Below are 24211 nucleotides of genomic sequence, written 5' to 3' on the forward strand. Positions count from 1 at the left end.
TCCTGCTTGCTGCTTGAAGAACGACACACCTATAACATTGTACAAAGGGAAGCGAGCTGGGTCAAACATTATACGAAGTGATCTACGAATTAAAATCAATGTTAAGAATTTATAACCAATACCGCGACCCAACGTGACACTCCTGTAAATAAAAGTCATACATATACTAGTATATACATATTGCTAACAATAAAGACTATTTCTGGAAAAAACCCAATGACAGGTCGTTGTCACGTGATCCAACAAGGAAGTATGAGATATGTAGGTCACATGTAATGACGAATCATCTCGACAAAATTTAACGTTTATTAGGGAGCCATGGCAACTCCTCCTGATGGGAAAGGTAAGTTTATGATCATAATTGATTTTTGAACATTGTCTTTGAAGCCCTCGCAAACACACTGACCGTCCACCTGGAGGAATGCGGGTCACATACCCGTATGACATGATGGTCGGTTAGTCAAGTAATATTCGCTCGTTTACAGTCTCATGGAGTAGACGTTCTATTTGTGGTGTGACCTTTTACAAGTATCAAGGATGTATTTTTTGTGAAAGTCATCTGAACTTTAGTAACAATCAAAATCCCAACTGCGCTTTTAAATCGCCACTGATGCTCAACATTGTTCCAAATATTGTCGACATGAACAGTGATTGTACATAGGGAGGGAAGTGACTATACCGCAATATGAACGGTTAATGCTATGTCCGGGAGACGTGTTAATTCCGTTGTGAGCCTACCATTATTCCAGAATATGTTTTATTCATTGTATAATGTGATAATACTTAGTTAAATCCATCTAATGATACATACAGCCACACATATAGCCCCCCCCCCCCCCGCTTTCCCCCTTCCCCTTTCGAAAGACTCAAGTAGTCATCCATGCTTCAAACACTCATATCCAAATAGGTTTTATATCATCTAGAGAATATCGTGTATTTTATTAATCTAAACTCTAAGGAATATAAATTTTAAGTTTGACAGAGTATTTCGGTGGGTAATTGAGACTGGTTATTCTCCGGCTTTGACGTCTCATATTTATTTTAAATATTTGATGGGAAGTTTTCCCGTAATAAATGTATGGTGAAGAATTTTTTTAAAAGTCAGAACACATCCCTTTGTAATTCTGGAAACCCAAAAGTCCAGAAACTTTACGGTCTTTGCCGACTCTCGGTCAAAGGTATTTACCAAAATAAACAAGCTGTTTTCATGGGAACCTACCAAGGAAGAAAAAATGAAAAAAAAATTGTTCAAAAACTCAATATTTATACTATCTCACCCATGGGCCTGCCCGGCCAAACCTTTTTCTGGTCCAGGGCGAAATATTTAAATATCGCTATAAAATAGTTGAATTAAGTAAAATTGAGTTACATTATGTGCCATGAAAATTGTAAGAACACCTGCATGTATTTGCGAAACAAAAACATAAGTTTTGAGTAAAGGAAAATATTCTCGCCCATGGGCGAAACCTTTTTCTCGCCCATGGGCGAAATATTTCAATATCGCTATAAAATCGTTGAATTAAGTTAAAATGAGTTAAATTTTGTGTCATGATACTTGAATAAATACATTTAATGTATTCGCGAAACAAAAACATGAGTTTTGAGTAAAGGAACATATTCTTGCCCATGCATGGGCGAGAATATTTATCTTGCTCAACAGTTTTAGTTTCGCAAATACATAAAGGCGTGCCTACAAGCATGGCACATGATTCAACTCATTTTAGTTTAATTCAACTATCTTACGGCGTTATTTAAAATACTTCTCCCATGTTTTCGTCAGTCCCTTTAAAGCATCAACTAAATGTGTGTAAAGTATATTGTATCATGTGAAATATACTTTATATTATATCATTACATTACTATTTAAAAAGGCCCTTGGTTGGATGTTTCCTCTATAGAAGTTTCAGAAGTTTATAGAAATTTCACCTTTTTTACACATTGTAGCGATCTTTAATGAACCCGACCTTACCTCTCAAAACGTTTTTACACTTTATCATACGAATTCATGCGCGTGTAATCCAATTCATTGGCGTTATTTTCCACAACATTAAAGTTTAGTTAGTTTCTATTTCATTTCCCATTTTATGTCCCGTTGATATAGCACACTGGGCAATTACATGACACTAGGTATGCAATATACAGGTACGCGTGCGTGTATTTTAATGGGAAAAACTGTTCGTCTTTTATTGGATAACGTCTGGCTAAATATCTCGCATTCTAACGAAATCTCGAAATAATTATTTGATTACATGCAGTGTCGAACTGACCAATGGGAATTATGTTTACAGGCGAATGAGGAAAATTTGAATGAATACTATAACACTAAAGCAACTTTTAAATGCATTGTTACTCTTAGTATGAAAATGGTAACAGTTCAGAAAAAAACAGCCTTCTTATGATAATTCCCATATTCTCATTATGACGCATCTAATTACAATGTCGGCCTTATTTACAGGTGATTCTACAATGCCTGCTCTCGGTCAATTACGATCTACCACAACAATACTACGAATAAACAGTTATGCAGGTGTTGCTGAGGGCAAATACCTAGCCTGAAAATGTATCTATGTATATGTATATATATCTATATATGTGTCTTTTTCCCTTCAACCAGTATTGAACATGTGCATGATACATACAGAATGCATTCACACTGGTACATCTGTATTTACTACACCTGTAGAGGTGCACTTGGAACATATTCCTTGAACCTGAACATGTATATTAAGATAACTAAACTTTGTCTTTGATTATTACACCAATATGACAATGATATTCCTAAACCTTTCAATGAAAGCTGGCGGAAAGTGGTGCATCAACACACACCTCATATTGCATCTGGCGTGGTCGGGTAGCCTAGTGGTTAAAGCGTCCGCTCGTCACGCCGAAGACCCGGGTTCGATTCCCGACTTGGGTACAATGTGAAGCCCATTTCTGGTACCCCCCGCCGTGATATTGCTGGAATATTGCTAAAAGCAGCGTAAAACCGTACTCACTCACTCATATTGCATCTATACACACCTTATATTGCATCCATACACGCCTTATATTACATCCACACACACCTCATATTGCATCCATACACACCTTGTATTACGTCTACACACCTCATAGTGCATCTATACACAATTCTGGGGTAGAATAGGTCTTCAGCAACCCGTACTTGCTGTAAAAGGCAACTATGCTTGTCGTAAAAGGCGACTAACGGGTTTGGGTTGTCAGGCTCGCTGACTTGGTTGATTCATGTCATCGATCCAATTTGCGTGGATCGATGCTCATGATATTAATCAGTGGATTGTCTGGTCCCGACTCGATTATTTACAGACCGTCATCATATAGCTGGAATATTGCTGAGTGCGGCGTTAAACAACAAACCAAACAACCCAAATCTATACACACCTTATATTACGTCCAGTCACACCTCATATTGCATCTATACACACCTTATATTACATCCATACACACCTCATATTACATCCATACACACCTCATTTTACATCCATACACACCTCATATTACATCCATACACGCCTCATATTACATCCATACACACATCATATTAAATCCATACACACCTAAATATTAAATTCATACACACCTCATTTTACATCCATACACGCCTCATATAACATCTATACACATCTCATATTACATCCATACACACCTCATTACATCCATACACACCTCATATTACATCCATACACACCTCATATTAAATCCTTACACGCCTCATTTTACATCCAAACACACCTTATATTACATTCACAAACACATGATATAACTTCCATACACACCTCATATAACATCCACACACACATCATATAGCATCCATACACACCTATATTACGTCCATACACACCTCATATTGAATCTATACACACCTCATATTAAATCCATACACACATCATTTTCATCCACACACATCTCATATTACATCCATACACACCTCATATTACGTCCAAATACACCTTATATTACATACATACACACCTCATATTATACCCCCACACACCTCATATTATATCCACACACACCTCATATTAAACCCATACACACCTTATATTACATCCACACACACCTCATATCAAATCCAGACACGCCTTATATTACACCTATACACACCTCATATATTCACACACACCTCATATTACATCCATACACACCTTGTATTACATCCATACACACCTTGTATTACGTCTATACACACCTCATAGTGCATCTATACACAATTCTGGGGTAGAATAGGTCTTCAGCAACCCATACTTGCTGTAAAAGGCGACTATGCTTGTCGTAAAAGGCGATTAACGGGATCGGGTGGTCAGGCTCGCTGACTTGGTTGATTCATGTCATCGATCCAAATTGCGTGGATCGATGCTCATGATATTAATCAGTGGATTGTCTGGTCCCGACTCGATTATTTACAGACCGTCGTCATATAGCTGGAATATTCCTGAGTGCGGCGTTAAACAACAAACCAAACAACCCAAATCTATACACACCTTATATTACGTCCAGTAACACCTCATATTGCATCTATACAAACCTTATATTACATCCATACACACTTCATTTTGCATCTATACACATCTCATATTCCATTCACGCACACCTCATATTACATCCATACACGCCTCATATAAAATCCATACACACCTCACATTCAATCCATACACACCTCATATTACATCCATACACACCTCATTTTACATCCATACAAACCTCATATTACATCCATACACGCCTCATATTAAATCCATACACACCTCATTTTACATCCATACACACCTCATATTAAATCCATACACACCTCATGTTACCTCCACACACACCTCATATTACATCCATACACACCTCATATTACATCCATACACACCTCATTTTACATCCATACACACCTCATATTAAATCCGTACACACCTCATATAACATCCATACACACCTCACATTCAATCCATACACACCTCATATTAAATCCATACACACCTCATTTTACATCCATACAAACCTCATATTACATCCATACACGCCTCATATTAAATCCATACACACCTCATATTACATCCATACACACCTCATATTACGTCCAAATACACCTTATATTACATACATACACACCTCATATTATACCCCCACACACCTCATATTATATCCACACACACCTCATATTAAACCCATACACACCTCATTTTAAATCCATACACACCTCATTAAATCCACACACACCTCATATTAAATCCAAATCCAAATGAATATTAAATTCATACACATCTCATATTACATCCATACACACCTCATATTACATCCATACACACCCCATATTACATCCATACACACCTCATATTTAATCCTTACACGCCTCATATTAAATCCATACACACCTCATATTAAATCCTTACACACCTCATTTTACATCCCAAAACGCATTATATTTCATTCACAAACACATCATATAACATCCATGCAAACCTCATATTACATCCACACACCTCATTTTAAATCCACACACTCCTCATATAACATCCACACACACATCATATAACATCCATACACAACTCATATTACATCCACACACACCCCATATTACTTCCATACACACCTCATATTAAATCCATTCACACCTTATATTACATACATACACAACTCATATTACATCCATACACACCTCATATTAAATCCACACACACCTCATATAACATCCACACACACATCATATTACATCTATAAACACCTCATATTACGTCCATACACACCTTATATTACATCCATACACACCTCATATTGCATCTATACACACCTTATATTACATCCATACACACCTCATATTACATCCACACACACCTCATATAACATCCGCAAACAAATCATATTACATCCATACGCACCTCATATTACGTCCATACACACCATATATTACGTCCAAACACACCTCATATTGAATCTATGCACGCCTTATATTACATCCATACACACCTCATTTAGCGTCTACACACATCTCATATTACATCCATACACACTTCATATTACATTCACACACACCTCATTTTACATCCATACACACCTGATATTAAATACATACACAGCTTATATTACATCCATACACACCTAATCTTACATCCATACACACCTCATCTTACATCCATACACACCTTATATTACATTCAGAAACACATGATATAACTTCCATACACACCTCATAAAACATCCAAACACACCTCATATTATATCCACACTCACCTCATATTACATCCATACACACCTCATATTAAATCCATTCACACCTTATATTACATACATACACAACTCATATTACATCCATACACACCTCGTATTAAATCCACACACGCCTCATATAACATACACACAAACATCATATTACATCTATAAACACCTCATATTACATCCATACACACCTCATATTGCATCTATACACATCTCATATTACATCCATACACACCTCATTTTACGTCCACACACATCTCATATTACATCCATACACACCTCATATTACATCCATACACACCTTGTATTACATACATACACACCTCAAATTACGTCCCTACATACCCTATATTGTATCCATACACACCTCATATAAAATCCATACACATCTTATATTACACCTATACACACCACATATAACATTCACACACGCCTCATATCAAATCCATACACACCTCATATTACATCTCATATTACATCCATACACACTTCATATTGCATCTATACCTACCTCATATTACATCCATACACACCTCATCTTACATCCATACACACCTTATATTACATTCACAAACACATGATATAACTTCCATACACACCTCATAAAACATCCAAACACACCTCATATTATATCCACACTCACCTCATATTAAATCCATACACACCTCATATCAAATCCTTACACACCTTATATTACACCTATACACACCTCATATTACATCCATACACACCTCATATTCCATCAATACACACCTCATATTAAATTCATACACACCTCATATTACAAACATCCACACCTCATATTGAATCCATACACACCTCATATTAAATCCATGCACACCTTATATTACATCCATACACACCTCATATAACCCCCCCACACACGTCATACTACATCCATACACACCTCATATATAATCCATACACACCTCATATTAAATCCACGGACACTTCATATTAAACGCATACACACCTCATTTTACATCCATGGACACCTCATTTTACATCCATACACACCTCATATTACATCCACGCACACATCATCTTACATCCATACACACCTTATATTACATTCAGAAACACATGATATAACTTCTATACACACCTGATATAACATCCAAACACACCTCATATTATATCCACACTCACCTCATAGTAAATCCACATACACCTCATATTACATCCATACACACCTGATATTAAATACATACACACCTTATATTACATCCATACACACCTCATCTTACATCCATACACACCTCATATAACATCCTTACACACCTTATATTACATCCACACACACCTCATATTACATCCATACACACCTCATTTTACATCCATACACACCTCATATTAAATCCGTACACACCTCATATTACATCCGTACACATTTCATAGTACATCTGGGGCGGTCGGGTAGCCTAGTGGTTAAAGCGTCCGCTCGTCACGCCGAAGACCCGGGTTCGATTCCCGACATGGGTACAATGTGTGAAGCCTATTTCTGGTGTCCCCCGCCGTGATATTGCTGGAATATTGCTAAAAGCGGCATAAAACCAAACTCACTCATACATCTCTACACATTTAATAACATATCTTTACATACCTTTTACGGGGCGGTGGGGTAGCCTAGTAGTTAAAACGTTCACTCGTCACGCCGAAGACCCGGGTTCGATTCCCGACATGGGTACAATGTGTGAAGCCCATTTCTGGTGTCCCCCGCCGTAATGTTGCTGGAATATTGCTAAAAGCGGCGTAAAACCATACTCACTCACTCACTACATACCTATTACACTCCTTGTTTCCCGTATCACACAGACACCTGCAGTGTAACCTCCGCGTGTTACCACTAGGTGCAGTATAAACGCACTCCAATCGTCCACCCCGCTATACACCCACCCACCGACGACATCATTGTGTAACACGACACGCGGATAATGTTCATGACGGGACACAGACTTCATAGTCCAGTGGGTTTCTTCAATAGCTTTAACGACACAACATACAACAGGCTATCATGATTGAGATCCCCGTTAGCATTTGTCCCCGGCAGCCAACGTAGGTTGTAAGAGGTGATATAATGTATCGGGTGATCCGGCTCGGTGACTTGGTTTATGCAAGAAAGACCGAGAATGCGTGGATTCAGCCAGCATGGGTTCCTCTCAGTGCGTGGAGATAATGATCTTGAAATTTCAAGATAATAAGTTGAAATTTCAAGTTAATATCTTGAAATTTAAAATCAAGTTATTATCATGAAAATTCAAGAGCATTGTCTTGAAATTTCAACTTAGTATCTTAAAATTTCAAGAAAAAATATAAAATAACCTAATGCTCATCATCGTTGTGGGTCAAACAGAAAAACCGAGAATGCGTGGATTCGGCCAGCATGGGTTCCTCTCAGTGCGTGGAGATAATGATCTTGAAATTTCAAGATAATAAGTTGAAATTTCAAGTTAATATCTTGAAATTTAACATCAAGTTATTATCATGAAAATTCAAGATCATTGTCTTGAAATATCAACTCAGTATGTTTCTTGAAATTTCAACTTAGTATCTTAAAATTTAAAAAAAAAAGATATTAAAAAAACAAATGTCCCTAAAAGGCTTCCGTAGTATATTGCTGACAAACCGAGAAACATCACTAGCTTATCTGGGAATCGAACCAACGAACATAGGTTTCTGCATAGCGAATCGCGGGGTCTTACAGGACACGACATGGACACCCCTGCCCCCGACATTCATGTGAGCGAAACTACGTCCAGTATGTGTTCCTCTCAGTGCTAACCGACAAAACAAATGGATTAATGCTGTTTGAACGACAGGTGCACCCAAATTCAAATATTGTGTATGCAGGTGCACAAACCCCGTGGTCATTCCGTGTTAGGTGAGGTGCGGTGAAATGGTGTTTAACGTCGCGTCCAAGATTATTGCACTGATATAGCGACTGCATGTACGTGTGTGTGTTTGTGTGGCTGCTTGTACTAGTCCGGACTGATGCCGATTTATAGTGCTAGCTCAATGAGATACAATGCCACAGTTTAACATGAATACCCCACTCAGACACAGTATACTGACTCCGAGCCGAACAGTCCTTGTTTTAGCCCCTTAATGCCAAGCACCAGACAGGGTAACAACAAGTACCATCTTTTAACGTCTTTTGGTATGACGCGATCGGGCGGACGCTCTACCATTAGACCACGGAGGCGGTAAAATCAAGTGAACGCTGATCAGTTGAGGTAATAATGTAGCTCTTTGAGCATGCTTCAGGGTGTAGATTTGGGGCATAAAAATATGGACATTACAGTACACATACTACTAAAATACATCAGGCGTGCATCTCTTTTCTTGTTCCTTTACAGTATGATCTGTCCCCTGAAGATCCGGGGTAGAATTAGCCTTCAGTAACCCATGCTTGCCGTTAAAGGCGACTAACGGGATCAGGTGCTCAGACTCGCTGGACTTGGTTGATGCATGTCATCGTACCCTAATCGCGTGGATCGATGCTCATGGTGTCACCGGATTGTCGGGTCCAGACTCGATTATTTACAGACCGCTGTCATATAGCTGGAATGATCGCTGAGTGCGGCGTTAAACAACAAACATCATCACATCCTTTTGAGGACGATTGATGAACTGTCAATATACTGTGAACAAATCATTCATCATTATTTCGTTGAAGTATTTTCTTAACGACAAAAGCACGTGTTTTAACAAGGAAGGGGAAAAAAAGGAAATTATCGACAGCAGATTGTCAAATATTTCCGCACGTTTAATGTGACAGAGTAAAACCTGTAGAGAAAATTGAAATGTTTATTTGTTTACATTCAAAACTACTTTATTTTTACCTTTTTCATTTATGACGTGTTCAGTTGAAACACTGAACGTCCTGAATGAACCGATGACTCAACTATAGCCACATGTTTACCTCCCTGGTTGAGCCGTTTATGTTTATTTGTTGTTAAACGCCGCATTCAGCTATATTCCAGCTATATGAGGCGGTCAGTAAATAATCGATTTTAGACCAGACAATCCAGTGATTGATATCATGAGCATCTATCTATGCAATGGGTACGATGACATGCATCAACAAAGTCAGCGAGCCTGACCACCCGATCCAGTTTGTCGCCTCTTACGACAAGCAGAATCGTCTCTTATGACAAGCAGGGGTTGCTGAAGACCTATTCTCACCCGACTATTCATGGGTCTCCCGGTTAAGCCAATGTTCGTACAGACTTGGTACATGGACATGACTGCGAGTTGTGTACATTGCACTCAGACTGATTTGTAGGGGTAGGGGATCAGGGTGGTGAAGGGAGGTCGCGGCTGGGGTTAGGGTGGGGTGGCTATGACAGTGGGCGAGTGACAGAATAAGGTGGGTTTAACGACACCTTCAGTTCTATACTGAGGCACTGTGGAAACGGATATTCGAGTTTTTGTGGTCACGCAAATTAAGTTGTTCTGGGTATTTAGACATGAGATAATCAAACACAACGATGTCGACTCACGGGTTCGAATCTCATTCGATGTGTTTGTAGATGGACTTGAGCAAAAAAAAAACCAACATAATTTTTAATTTCAATTAAAGTTAATTTTGCGTTTTCACAGGGATTTGCCTGGGTACGACCAATGTCCGAGCTAAACGTTACTCTCAGAGTCATTATGACCGCACCCCTAAGTGTAACACTTACCTAAGAATTTTTTTAGCGAGTTAAGAGTACAGTAACCTACGTTTATAACGAACTCGCTTATAACGAACTGACTGATATAACGAACTTTTTTGTCCCGACTATTTTCTGTAGTTATGCTGTATATATGCTTATAACGAACAAGGGTTATACCGAACTAAAATTAGTGGTCCCTTTGAGTTCGTTATAACCGTAGTTCACTGTATTCTTAAGAATAATTTAATAATGTTTAGGAATACCGTCCCTGCCCTACACATTACTGTGGGAGGAAATCCCGAGCGATGCAGGTTTCAGACGTCAGACGTTTCAGGCATGGTACTGACAAGAAGTGTAGTGATTAGTCGAACTATCGATGCATTGCAACTGCCCATGGTCTAATGACAATACATCAATGTCAGTAGTCAACTTGGGCCCACTTGGTAATCAGCGTTAGAGGAGGGTACAGGAACACTTCCAACTAATGCTGAACTTACACATATATCTCAATAGTATCGGGTTACTCATTTTAGTATGGCGTTGTCTTACTCATACACCTGTGGGTAGGGGTTTTCGTTTGAGACCAGTATTTATATGTTAAATGTGTAAGAGCTTATTTATTCATTCCTTAATAAGCAGGCGCTCAATTGTTTTGTTTTGGAACTATAATATTTAATTGACACCTTATCCCCCGCCCGACGGCACACGATCGAGGCAGATGTATATTTTTCAGTGCACATAGGCTTCATTATGAGCGAGTTAAATTTTAACGTCGCATCGGCATTATTTCAGCCATATAGCGACGAGTGCTTCGTTTTGAAAATAAATTTCGAAAATCAAATGGTTGCTCTCACAGGTTTTACTTCGGGATAGACCCGTGCAGATCCTGGGTTGAAAAGTTCTTCAGCAACCCATGCTTGCCGTAAAAGGCGACTATGATCTTCCTTAGAGGCCACTAACGTGATCGGGTGGTCAGGCTCGCTGACTTGGTTGATGCATGCCATCGATCTCAATTGCGTGGATCGATGCTAATGATGTTAATCACTGGATTGTTTGGTCAGGATTGATTATTTACAGACCTCCGTCATATAGCTGGAATATTGCTGAGTGCGGCGTTGAACAACAAACAATCAATCAATAATGATGTCAATCACTGGATTGTCTGGTCCAGACTCGACAGCCTAGTGGTTAAAGCGTTCCCTCGTCACGCCGAAGACCCGAGTTCGATTCCCGACATGGGGACAATGTTTGAAGCCCATTTCTGGTGTCCCCCGCCGAGATATTGCTGGAATATTGCTAAAAGCGGCGTAAAACCAAACTAATTCAATTAATTACAGACCTCCGTCATATAGCTGGAATATTGTTGGCGGTAAACAACAAACAAACAAACAAACAAACAAACTTCGGGATACATTCTGGACATGGGGAACACACGAAGACAAACATTGTCAGTTCTTCATCCTCCATCACCCATGGATAAACACGGCAACGGGGGCACAATCGTCTAATCGCGATTGCTGTTCGGAGCTGCTTCCCTTGAACACGCCAGAAACCTCTGATCGTAGGTTTGGCAGTACAATACCCCTACTCGTGGGTTCCACCGAAGTTGTAAATGTCACATTGAGCTGCCTCAAATCGGCGTTAAACCCAACTCTCTCACTCACTCACAAATGGCCGCTTTTGGCGTAAACGTATTCCATGTCTATGTTTAGTCGATTGATGCAATGGGACCACTGATATATCAAAGGGGTCAAATGAGCACGTGCAACTCTACCATTGCCGGAAAACGACGCAATATCTGCGGCAGATGCCCGCTACATCACATCTTACATGAAAAATATTATCGCTCATTGATCAGAAGACAGGGGGCCAGGTGGCCAAGTCGTCTAAAAGCGCCGCGATTCGGTGTGCAGAGTTGCGTCCCTTGGGCACGCCAGAAACATATGATTGTGGATTCGAATCCCGGTTCGCGCCGATTATGTTTCTAGGTTTGTCAGCACCATACACGTGCTCGTGGGTTTAACCGAAGTGGTAAATGTCTGTGACCTGCATCACCTCGGGATTTCCTCCCACATTAAGCTGATACACCCAGCTCACTCACTCTGAAGACATCTGATCTGGTTTCCCCCTGGCTTGAATCAGTCTTGATTCGCTGGTTTAAAATAGCGACCCAAACACGTCACGGCCGAATGTGTTCACGGGCGATGCTGGAACGTGGTGAAAACAAACCCGTGAAATACGTACAGAAAAGAAACAGTTATTTCATTGTTAACCTGCAATCACCTTTTCATTACAGAACCGCCTCGAATCACGGCTCTTCGTTTTTCCACAACGCACGGGCAGAATGTTGAACTCGAACAGCACGGGAAAAGTGCGCAATGGAACATCAGCTGTCACTGTGGCACGTGCTGCACGAGCCGCTCCCTCGAGAAAGGCGACAAATTGACATTCAAACTCTCAGGCAGTGGGCATGTCCTTCTGGGCCTCCTGTCTTTCAAACCCGACGCTGCTAATTTTCAGAATATGGAAATAACCAAGGTCGAAAAAAACGCCCACTGGACCCAATTCCGTTTCAAGAAGGAAACGACTGGAATTACACTGTCTCGCTCAAAGACGCGAGAGGTCACGTTTTCTCGCGAGGTAAAGGGCAAGACGGAAACACATACCTGCGGCGTTGCCGGACAGGATCTGTTTGTTTTCTTCGCAATACAGTTCGGTGACATTGTTATTGAAATGACTTCAGGTAAGGAATGTTTAAAAATAACACTATATATTTTCTGGCCAAGCTTCTTCAGGACATCTAACATGCCCAGGAACATTTTTGTGGAGAAAACATGAGGCAACATGATTTTTCAGTATTTTCTGAAACAAATGTATTTTTCAAAACAATCCCTGCGCACCTAATCTAACCCATCTTCCCGAGGCAAGAGAGCTAACTGACTTTAAAAGTTTCAACCCTTGCCGAACTAGGCTGGAATTCCTGGGCACGATCGTAGCGCCACCAGTGGCTATTACGAGTTATGTCCCTTCCTTGCCTCTCCTATGGACCAATCAGATTCCACATCTCGTATCACTTGCATTTGCTTCAAACAAAATGGCCGCGCCCGGTCAAGACGATCTAATCGATAATGAAGATCTATATTGTAATGGGTCTTACATCGCGAAGTGCATCACGCGAGCATCTTGATTTAAAACATGAAAAGATTTGGAAAATATCTGTTGACAAACACATGGACCGAAATCTGCATGGTAGTTTACAAATCGGAATTCGATTTCGTTGCGCGAATGTGATTGGACTATGCATATAGACTCGTTAGTCCAGCCCAAAGTAATTCCATAATACCAGCCTAGTTCGGCAAGGGTGGAAACTCGACTTTTATAGTCAGTTAACAAATTTGCCTCGGGAAGATAAATCTAACCCGGTATCAACAACAGGTTGTTTGTCCAATAGCAGCTGAATATGAGTAGCTTGTTTATTTGTCTGTTTGTTGTGTAACGCCTCACTCAGCAACATTCCAACTATAAGACGGCGGTATGTAAACAATCGAGTCTGGACCAGACAATCCAGTGATTGACATCATGAGCATCGATCCATGCAACTCAGATACGATGACATGCATCAACCAAGTCAGCGAGCCTGACCACCCGATCGCGTTAGTCGCATCTTGCGGCAAGCATTCTTCACGGATAGAATATAAGTAGTACGTGAGTGGTTGACGACCTGGACATTTCGACTCAGAGATGCCACATGGCTGATTTGGGGTAACATCATACATCGGATTCATGCTTACGCAGTCGGCCACTGGATACTGTTACCATGTTTCACTGGCTGGCGCTGTAACAGTATATGCACGTTTTATCATTACTGTGATGAACCAATTTGCTTACTAACTCATGCTATTCAGAGACCCACCGCCCCAACTCCCCAGGATCAGTAACTCTTCAACCCACCCATCCACTCATTCTCACAAACAGAATCACTCTCACCCACTGATTTGATCTTCGTACAAACCATGGGACGGCCTCCGTGGTCTAGTGGTAGAGCGTCCGCCCGGAGAGCGGAAGGTCCGGGGTTCGATCCCCGGCTGCGTCATACCAAAAGACGTTAAATGATGGTACGTGTTGTTACCCTGTCTGGCGATCGGCATTCAGGGGCTAAAACAAGGACTGATCGGCTCGGAGTCCGTACACTGTGTCTCAATCTCATTAAAGAGATGTCCTCAGACCTTTGTTTTGATCTGATTTTAATGAGATTGACTCTGTCTGAGTGGGGTATTCATGTTACACTGCGGCATGGTATCTGAGTGAGGTAGCACTATAAATCGGCATCAGTCCGGACTAGTACAAGCAACCACACACACACGTGCATGCACCTCGCTATATAAGCACAATAATCTTTGACGCGACGTTAAACCCAATTTTCCCTCACCTCACAAACCACGGGATACACCAAACTCGTATATCCGGACCAAATGCTACTGCAACCCAACCATTTTGATTAATGCGGTTACCCTGTAACGTGTTCACTGCGCATAACCAATTTATTTTAAAACTAGAAATCAGGAAACCGTGGCTGTCTGAAATTTAGCTTTTCGACTCCTGCCAATATTGTTTATACCGTTTGTAAAGTGACATACACATATTGTATCCAGTCCAGGTCCAGTATTCTATCTTTATCTTTTTAAATGGAGGTCCAATGGATCTGGCACATAACTCAAGCATGTGAAATCACATCCAAATGTATAGCTTGCATGGAATCACAAAATTACTTCTGAATTATATTTTGCAGATAGCAAAAAGAAAACGATCTGTTTTGACAAGGCATGCGGTTCGAACATGATTCTCGAAGAACAAGGGAAGCGTGCAAGTCTGAAGCAAAGTAACCTCAGCGCATGTTGCTGCACAGACAGAGCGTTGGCTCCAGGGGAGGTAATCGACCTTCACATTTCCCCCAAAGATAACGCGAGCTGGACCTATGTCAAACTTTTCGTATCTAACCTGAATGGAACCCAGCTACAGCTCCAAAAATTCGAAGTCAGTCCCGATTCGTCCCTCTACCCTCCAGAAGGAATAAAAGTGGACAAAAAGGGTACTATACAGATTCGACTGAGTGAGGCAGGGGAGATTGTCTACTCGGTGCAGACGAGGGAAACAAGGCAAGCCATAAGTGGTCCTGGCCTCGACCTTAATCGACCCCTGTATCTCTTCGTGGAACTCTTTCGTGTGAAGGTCGTAATTGAATCAACACTTCCAGAAGAAGGTGACTAATCTTGCCATTACGGATTGAGACTTGGTTGTAATGCAAAACTGATTGAGAACATTTGTTCTAAGGAATTAATCCAAGAGTTGATATTGCCAAACGTACTATAAAACAATACGTGGCATATATACACCTGGAAATTAGGTTTGCACCTCTACATTATATTTCCATTTTCTATCGTATCCTGGAATCGATTATTTTGTAACAGTTATTCGACTACCATTTCCATTTGCTATCCCATCTTCTGAAGGCAAGGGAGTTTCCAAATGGACTTTTTCAGTCAGTTAACTCCCTTGCATCGGGAAGATGTTCCACTGCTACTTGGCATCATAAGCCGTAACACAGTCTTTGTGACCTTCCGGAGAAACGCAGTGTTCCCACACCAAATTTCCATCACGTATCGGAGGTAATCGGAGGCATTATCGAAATGCAGTATGTGGATAGTTCAAACGATGCATGTGACAATGAAGGAGTGGTGCTCAGTATTTTTCCAGATGTATTAAAGGCTAATGTGTTGGTGTGTTATGCACGTGGTTATTCCAAGTACGTCATATTTGGTTGTCATTGGTTGTCATTGGTTGTTTAAGACCCAAAGCCTTGCTTGTCATTTCAGAAGCAACCTACCTCACTGCCTTGAACCTGACAGAAGATAACCCATACCTGCAGCCTATTCCTGACCCCAGTCATACTCCTCCCTGCAAGACAGGCGCAAGAGGATTTCCTGAAGTGTCATCCCTAATCAAAACTTTTTTACCTGAACGGGAATACATTGAGATTTCTGAAGATACTGTCGACGCAAGACAGACCCTACCAGACATCTTTCCTGACCCATCTCTGACGTTGCCAAAGCGCCACGATATAGTTGGAAACAGCAGGGTAGACCCTACACCCAACGCAAATAATCAGCAACATGTGCAGAAACAAGGAGACAGTTTAGATAAACGGCCGCCCATCCCAGTCCCAAGGAAGGACCAGGGACAGTTTGGAGGAGGGGACACCGAAGCGAGTGGTCCAACCGCTGGTCATTGTTGTCCTCAAGGCCAACCAACAGGTGGCTCCTCTGGTCCTGAGAGCTGCGAACCTCCTCCTACACCCATTCCTCAAGATGCTATGTCGTTTCAACTGATTGACAGTCTCACGTCACATCTTGCACTGGGGCCAATAGTTAGCCAGAATGATCCCATTGGAGGTCCCGTCCCAGTTTCCTCGTTTGCCGAGAAGATCCGCACGAACTATGTTCAACTACTGGACAGACTTGAACCCGATCCAATTGCTGATCATTTGTTTCAGGGTGGAAATATATCAGACGCGGAACAATGTTCCTTCCATGAGATGAACAAGAAAGCAAAGAGTCGTTTTGTGTTACAGATTCTTAAGACTCGGCCTCGCTCAAAGGACAACTTTATCACCGCTTTGCGACAGTCTGCTCAAAGAGATATCGTAGACTTACTTGGACTTGAGTAGTTGAGGGCCATCGTATTCTTTGCAATTTCATTGTCAAGAGGGCTGTTTCAATAAGTAGAGGTGTGGTAGCCTCGTGGTTAAAGCGTCCGTTCGTCACGCCTAAAATTCCTGGTTTGATTCTGTGAAGCCCATTCTTAGGTGCCACATGGCGTGATATTGGAATATTGCTTGTGTCGGAAGATCTCTCCCTTATTTCCCACACAGCGCACTGTATCAAAAACATTATTCAAAGTTGTATTTGCGACATACTTTAATCAAGATGACCCGATGAATATACTTAAACTGGATATAATCGCTTCATATTTGTCTGCAGGAGTACTACGGAGCGGCGTTCTATGTCTGTAAGTTCTGTGTGGCGAGTGTCATCACTGCAGAAGTCCAATCATATCCCTTTTCACCTCTATTCTGCCTCGTACGCCCAATGGAATCGGCAATCGAGATTTTATATTTATCTTGTTGTGTCATCTTAACACTCACAGTCCCTTCCCATTGCAGTTAGACACCAGAACTAACCACATCATTGATCAGTATTAATAATCAATACCATATGTGATTCCTGTGTTATATATGGGACACGAATATTTTTATTGCTGGCCTTTCAGCTAGGGAGGATCGAAATAAAAACCAAATACATTAGCGTATCTTAATAGTAAAATGATCAATTTGCTTTGCATTATATTAACCGCTTGCATAGACAGTGTATTGCCTATGGACGTATTCACCTTTAGAGACAGACATATGCAGTGGCAAGATACCTAAGTTGTGATTATTCAGTATTTGATATTAAAAACCAATTTCCTGACATCGGTTTCTCTATGTCTTATTTTCGTCCATCCAAAAGTTTGTTCCCAGGCTAATATTCAGTATAAATTTATTTTATTTTATTTTTGGTCAGTGCCACAGCTCTGGTGTAAGGAGGAGCATTCCAAGTTGTGACGATAGTCTTGCCATTTTTGTTCCACGAAATGAATACCGAAACGTACTGGAATGTATGTTGAAAACTACAACCCAGATTCAGAGTGTTAAAATTTGTACTCAGACAGGATAAGGATATAGTTCGATGCCTTGAGTATTGGTTCAGGCGAAGTCTTTCGTGATAAGAACATGACACATTGTACGAAACAATTATTAAACAATTATGTTATGAATACAGATACCTCGCAACTTTACAAAAGTTATAACTCGTGTATGCGTCTTAACTCATTATTTACGTTAAGCGCATTCTGTCACAAACCCCAGAATCCTTGCCATGGTTTTACTGTTTTATAATGAGTAGGCGATTCTGTCACAGCCCCGGAATAGTTGCCACAGTTTTACTGTTTTATTATGTGAAGGCGATTCAGCCACAACCCCGGAATAATTGCCACGGTTTTACTGTTTTATTATGTGAAGGCGATTCTGTCACAACCCCGGAATAGTTGCCACAGTTTTACTGTTTTATTATGTGAAGGCGATTCTGTCACAACCCCGGAAAAGTTGCCACGGTTTTACTGTTTTATTATGTGAAGGCGATTCTGTCACAACCCCGGAATAGTTGCCACGGTTTTACTGTTTTATTATGTGTAGGCGATTCAGTCACAGCCTCGGAATAGTTGCCACGGTTTTACTGCTTTATTATGTGAAGGCGATTCTGTCACAACCCCGGAATAATTGCCACGGTTTTTCTGTTTAATTATGTAAAGGCGATTCAGTCACAACCCCGGAATAGTTGTCACGGTTTTATTGTTTTATTATGTGAAGGCGATTCTGTCACAACCCCGGAATAGTTGCCACGGTTTTACTGTTTTATTGTGTGTAGGCGATTCAGTCACAGCCTCGGTATAGTTGCCACGGTTTTACTATTTTATTATGTGAAGGCGATTCAGTCACAACCCCGGAATAATTGCCACGGTTTTTCTGTTTTATTATGTGAAGGCGATTCTGTCACAGCCCCGGAACAGTTGCCATAGTTTTGCTGTTTTATTATGTGAAGGCGATTCTGTCACAACCCCTGAATAGTTGCCACGGTTTTACTGTTTTATTATGTGAAGGCGATTCAGTCACAGCCCCGGCATAGTTGCCATAGTTTTGCTGTTTTATTATGTGAAGGCGATTCTGTCACAACCCCGAAATAGTTGCCACCATTTTACTGTTCTATTATGTGAAGGCGATTCTGTCACAACCCCAGAATAGTTGCCACAGTTTTACTGTTTTATTATGTGAAGGCGATTCTGTCACAACCCCGGAATAATGGCCACGGTTTTTCTGTTTTATTATGTGAAGGCGATTCAGTCACAGCCCCGGAATAGTTGCCACAGTTTTGCTGTTTTATTATGTGAAGGCGATTCAGTCACAGCCATGGAATAATTGCCACCTTTTTACTGTTCTATTATGTGAAGGCGATTCTGTCACAACCCTGGAATAGTTGCCACGGTTTTACTGTTTTATTATGTGAAGGCGATTCTGTCACAGCCCCGGAATAATTGCCACCATTTTACTGTTCTATTATGTGAAGGCGATTCTGTCACAACCCCGGAATAGTTGCCACGGTTTTACTCTTTTATTATGTGAAGGCGATTCTGTCACAACCCCGGAATAATTGCCACGGTTTTTCTGTTTTATTATGTGAAGGCGATTCAGTCACAGCCCCGGAATAGTTGCCATAGTTTTGCTGTTTTATTATGTGAAGGCGATTCTGTCACAACCCCGGAATAATTGCCACGGTTTTTCTGTTTTATTATGTGAAGGCGATTCAGTCACAGCCCCGGAATAGTTGCCATAGTTTTGCTGTTTTATTATGTGTAGGCTATTCAGTCACAGCCTTGGAATAGTTGCCACAGTTTTACTGTTTTATTATGTGAAGGCGATTCAGCCACAACCCCGGAATAGTTGCCACGGTTTTACTGTTTTATTATGTGAAGGCGATTCTGTCACAACCCCGGAATACGGCACGAAGTAATCCTGCAGAGAGTTAGAGCTGGTTTTGTGTTAAGGCAGTGAGGGCACGAAGTAATCCTGCAGAGAGTTAGAGCTGGTTTTGTGTTAAGGCAGTGAGGGCACGAAGTAATCCTGCAGAGAGTTAGAGCTGGTTTTGTGTTAAGGCAGTGAGGGCACGAAGTAATCCTGCAGAGAGTTAGAGCTGGTTTTGTGTTAAGGCAGTGAGGGCACGAAGTAATCCTACAGAGAGTTAGAGCTCGTTTTGTGTTAAGGCAGTGAGGGCACGAAGTAATCCTGCAGGGAGTTAGAGCTATTTTTGTGTTAAGGCAGTGAGGGCACGAAGTAATCCTGCAGAGAGTTAGAGCTAGTTTTGTGTTAAGGCAGTGAGGGCACGAAGTAATCCTGCAGGGAGTTAGAGCTGGTTTTGTGTTAAAGCAGTGAGGGCACGAAGTAATCCTACAGGGAGTTAGAGCTGGTTTTGTGTTAAGGCAGTGAGGGCACGAAGTAATCCTGTAGGGAGTTAGAGCTGGTTTTGTGTTAAGGCAGTGAGGGCACGAAGTAATCCTGCAGAGAGTTAGAGCTGGTTTTGTGTTAAGGCAGTGAGGGCACGAAGTAATCCTGCAGAGAGTTAGAGCTGGTTTTGTGTTAAGGCAGTGAGGGCACGAAGTAATCCTGCAGAGAGTTAGAGCTGGTTTTGTGTTAAGGCAGTGAGGGCACGAAGTAATCCTGCAGAGAGTTAGAGCTGGTTTTGTGTTAAGGCAGTGAGGGCACGAAGTAATCCTGCAGAGAGTTAGAGCTATTTTTGTGTTAAGGCAGTGAGGGCACGAAGTAATCCTGCAGAGAGTTAGAGCTATTTTTGTGTTAAGGCAGTGAGGGCATGAAGTAATCCTGCAGAGAGTTAGGGCTGGTTTTGTGTTAAGGCAGTGAGGGCACGAAGTAATCCTGCAGGGAGTTAGAGCTGGTTTTGTGTTAAGGCAGTGAGGGCACGAAGTAATCCTGCAGAGAGTTAGAGCTGGTTTTGTGTTAAGGCAGTGAGGGCACGAAGTAATCCTGCAGAGAGTTAGAGCTGGTTTTGTGTTAAGGCAGTGAGGGCACAAAGTAATCCTGCAGAGAGTTAGAGCTGGTTTTGTGTTAAGGCAGTGAGGGCACGAAGTAATCCTGCAGAGAGTTAGAGCTGGTTTTGTGTTAAGGCAGTGAGGGCACGAAGTAATCCTGCAGAGAGTTAGAGCTGGTTTTGTGTTAAGGCAGTGAGGGCACGAAGTAATCCTGCAGAGAGTTAGAGCTGGTTTTGTGTTAAGGCAGTGAGGGCACGAAGTAATCCTGCAGAGAGTTAGAGCTGGTTTTGTGTTAAGGCAGTGAGGGCACGAAGTAATCCTGCAGAGAGTTAGAGCTGGTTTTGTGTTAAGGCAGTGAGGGCACGAAGTAATCCTGCAGAGAGTTAGAGCTATTTTTGTGTTAAGGCAGTGAGGGCACGAAGTAATCCTGCAGAGAGTTAGAGCTATTTTTGTGTTAAGGCAGTGAGGGCATGAAGTAATCCTGCAGAGAGTTAGGGCTGGTTTTGTGTTAAGGCAGTGAGGGCACGAAGTAATCCTGCAGGGAGTTAGAGCTGGTTTTGTGTTAAGGCAGTGAGGGCACGAAGTAATCCTGCAGAGAGTTAGAGCTGGTTTTGTGTTAAGGCAGTGAGGGCACGAAGTAATCCTGCAGAGAGTTAGAGCTGGTTTTGTGTTAAGGCAGTGAGGGCACGAAGTAATCCTGCAGAGAGTTAGAGCTGGTTTTGTGTTAAGGCAGTGAGGGCACGAAGTAATCCTGCAGAGAGTTAGAGCTGGTTTTGTGTTAAGGCAGTGAGGGCACGAAGTAATCCTGCAGAGAGTTAGAGCTGGTTTTGTGTTAAGGCAGTGAGGGCACGAAGTAATCCTGCAGAGAGTTAGAGCTGGTTTTGTGTTAAGGCAGTGAGGGCACGAAGTAATCCTGCAGAGAGTTAGAGCTATTTTTGTGTTAAGGCAGTGAGGGCACGAAGTAATCCTGCAGAGAGTTAGGGCTGGTTTTGTGTTAAGGCAGTGAGGGCACGAAGTAATCCTGCAGGGAGTTAGAGTTGGTTTTGTGTTAAGGCAGTGAGGGCACGAAGTAATCCTGCAGGGAGTTAGAGCTGGTTTTGTGTTAAGGCAGTGAGGGCACGAAGTAATCCTGCAGAGAGTTAGGGCTGGTTTTGTGTTAAGGCAGTGAGGGCACGAAGTAATCCTGCAGAGAGTTAGAGCTGGTTTTGTGTTAAGGCAGTGAGGGCACGAAGTAATCCTGCAGAGAGTTAGAGCTGGTTTTGTGTTAAGGCAGTGAGGGCACGAAGTAATCCTGCAGAGAGTTAGAGCTCGTTTTGTGTTAAGGCAGTGAGGGCACGAAGTAATCCTGCAGAGAGTTAGAGCTAGTTTTGTGTTAAGGCAGTGAGGGCACGAAGTAATCCTGCAGAGAGTTAGAGCTGGTTTTGTGTTAAGGTAGTGAGGGCACGAAGTAATCCTGCAGAGAGTTAGAGCTGGTTTTGTGTTAAGGCAGTGAGGGCACGAAGTAATCCTGCAGAGAGTTAGAGCTATTTTTGTGTTAAGGCAGTGAGGGCACGAAGTAATCCTGCAGGGAGTTAGAGCTATTTTTGTGTTAAGGCAGTGAGGGCACGAAGTAATCCTGCAGGGAGTTAGAGCTATTTTTGTGTTAAGGCAGTGAGGGCACGAAGTAATCCTGCAGAGAGTTAGAGCTATTTTTGTGTTAAGGCAGTGAGGGCACGAAGTAATCCTGCAGAGAGTTAGGGCTGGTTTTGCGTTAAGGCAGTGAGGGCACGAAGTAATCCTGCAGGGAGTTAGAGCTGGTTTTGTGTTAAGGCAGTGAGGGCACGAAGTAATCCTGCAGGGAGTTAGAGCTGGTTTTGTGTTAAGGCAGTGAGGGCACGAAGTAATCCTGTAGGGAGTTAGAGCTGGTTTTGTGTTAAGGCAGTGAGGGCACGAACTAATCCTGCAGAGAGTTAGAGCTGGTTTTGTGTTAAGGCAGTGAGGGCACGAAGTAATCCTGCAGAGAGTTAGAGCTATTTTTGTGTTAAGGCAGTGAGGGCACGAAGTAATCCTGCAGGGAGTTAGAGCTGGTTTTGTGTTAAGGCAGTGGGGGCACGAAGTAATTCTGCAGGGAGTTAGAAACAATAAAGAATCAGATGTCCATCTCTTCATTTTCTGCAAGCTTACTAGAGCCTCTAAGGGTCGACTACTATATTTATATAATACCATTATTATCGACAAAAAAAAACACTTGTCCCAGATAATACCTGAAAAAATAATTATGCTTCAGACTGCTGAAAACAAAAGAAATTGTCTGCCACAAAATATACATGTGTGCAAGATATTTTAAGAAATTTGTCAATTAAGGCTCATAGGTTCTGTCAAGAGATGTTATGCAGCTCCATATGAACAAATGTCAAATCCCCATACAAAAACTCGATTTGACGACGGTATAGAGAAATCTTTGGTTCTCGTTATCAAATGAAAGGAAGTGGCACATTATTATTCTCACAACAATTAACACCAGTAGAGGAGTTTATTAGTTTTATCGACACAAACTGACGAGGTGTAGAGATGCCTCAATGTTGATTCATAGTCCATATATTAACACGGTATCAGAAATCTCGTAATCCACGCCCCCTGTCGGTTGTTTACGTATGCAA

At 41.6% G+C, this 24211-nt stretch overlaps 1 protein-coding gene across 1 annotated transcript; it reads left to right on the top strand.

The window, feature by feature from the left end:
- Nucleotides 1-252: 252 nt before the first annotated feature.
- On the top strand, nucleotides 253-18331 carry LOC139447651 (uncharacterized). Its single transcript, XM_071229075.1, has 4 exons — nucleotides 253-343; nucleotides 13174-13620; nucleotides 15667-16137; nucleotides 16751-18331. The coding sequence occupies exons 1-4, from the start codon at nucleotides 319-321 to the stop codon at nucleotides 17599-17601; spliced, it is 1794 nt and encodes a 597-aa protein (XP_071085176.1). The 5' UTR covers nucleotides 253-318; the 3' UTR covers nucleotides 17602-18331.
- Nucleotides 18332-24211: the final 5880 nt, after the last annotated feature.

This window comes from Haliotis cracherodii, unplaced genomic scaffold, assembly GCF_022045235.1.
Source record: "Haliotis cracherodii isolate W230 unplaced genomic scaffold, xgHalCrac1.p SCAF_7, whole genome shotgun sequence".
Taxonomy (NCBI): Eukaryota; Metazoa; Mollusca; class Gastropoda; order Lepetellida; family Haliotidae; genus Haliotis; species Haliotis cracherodii.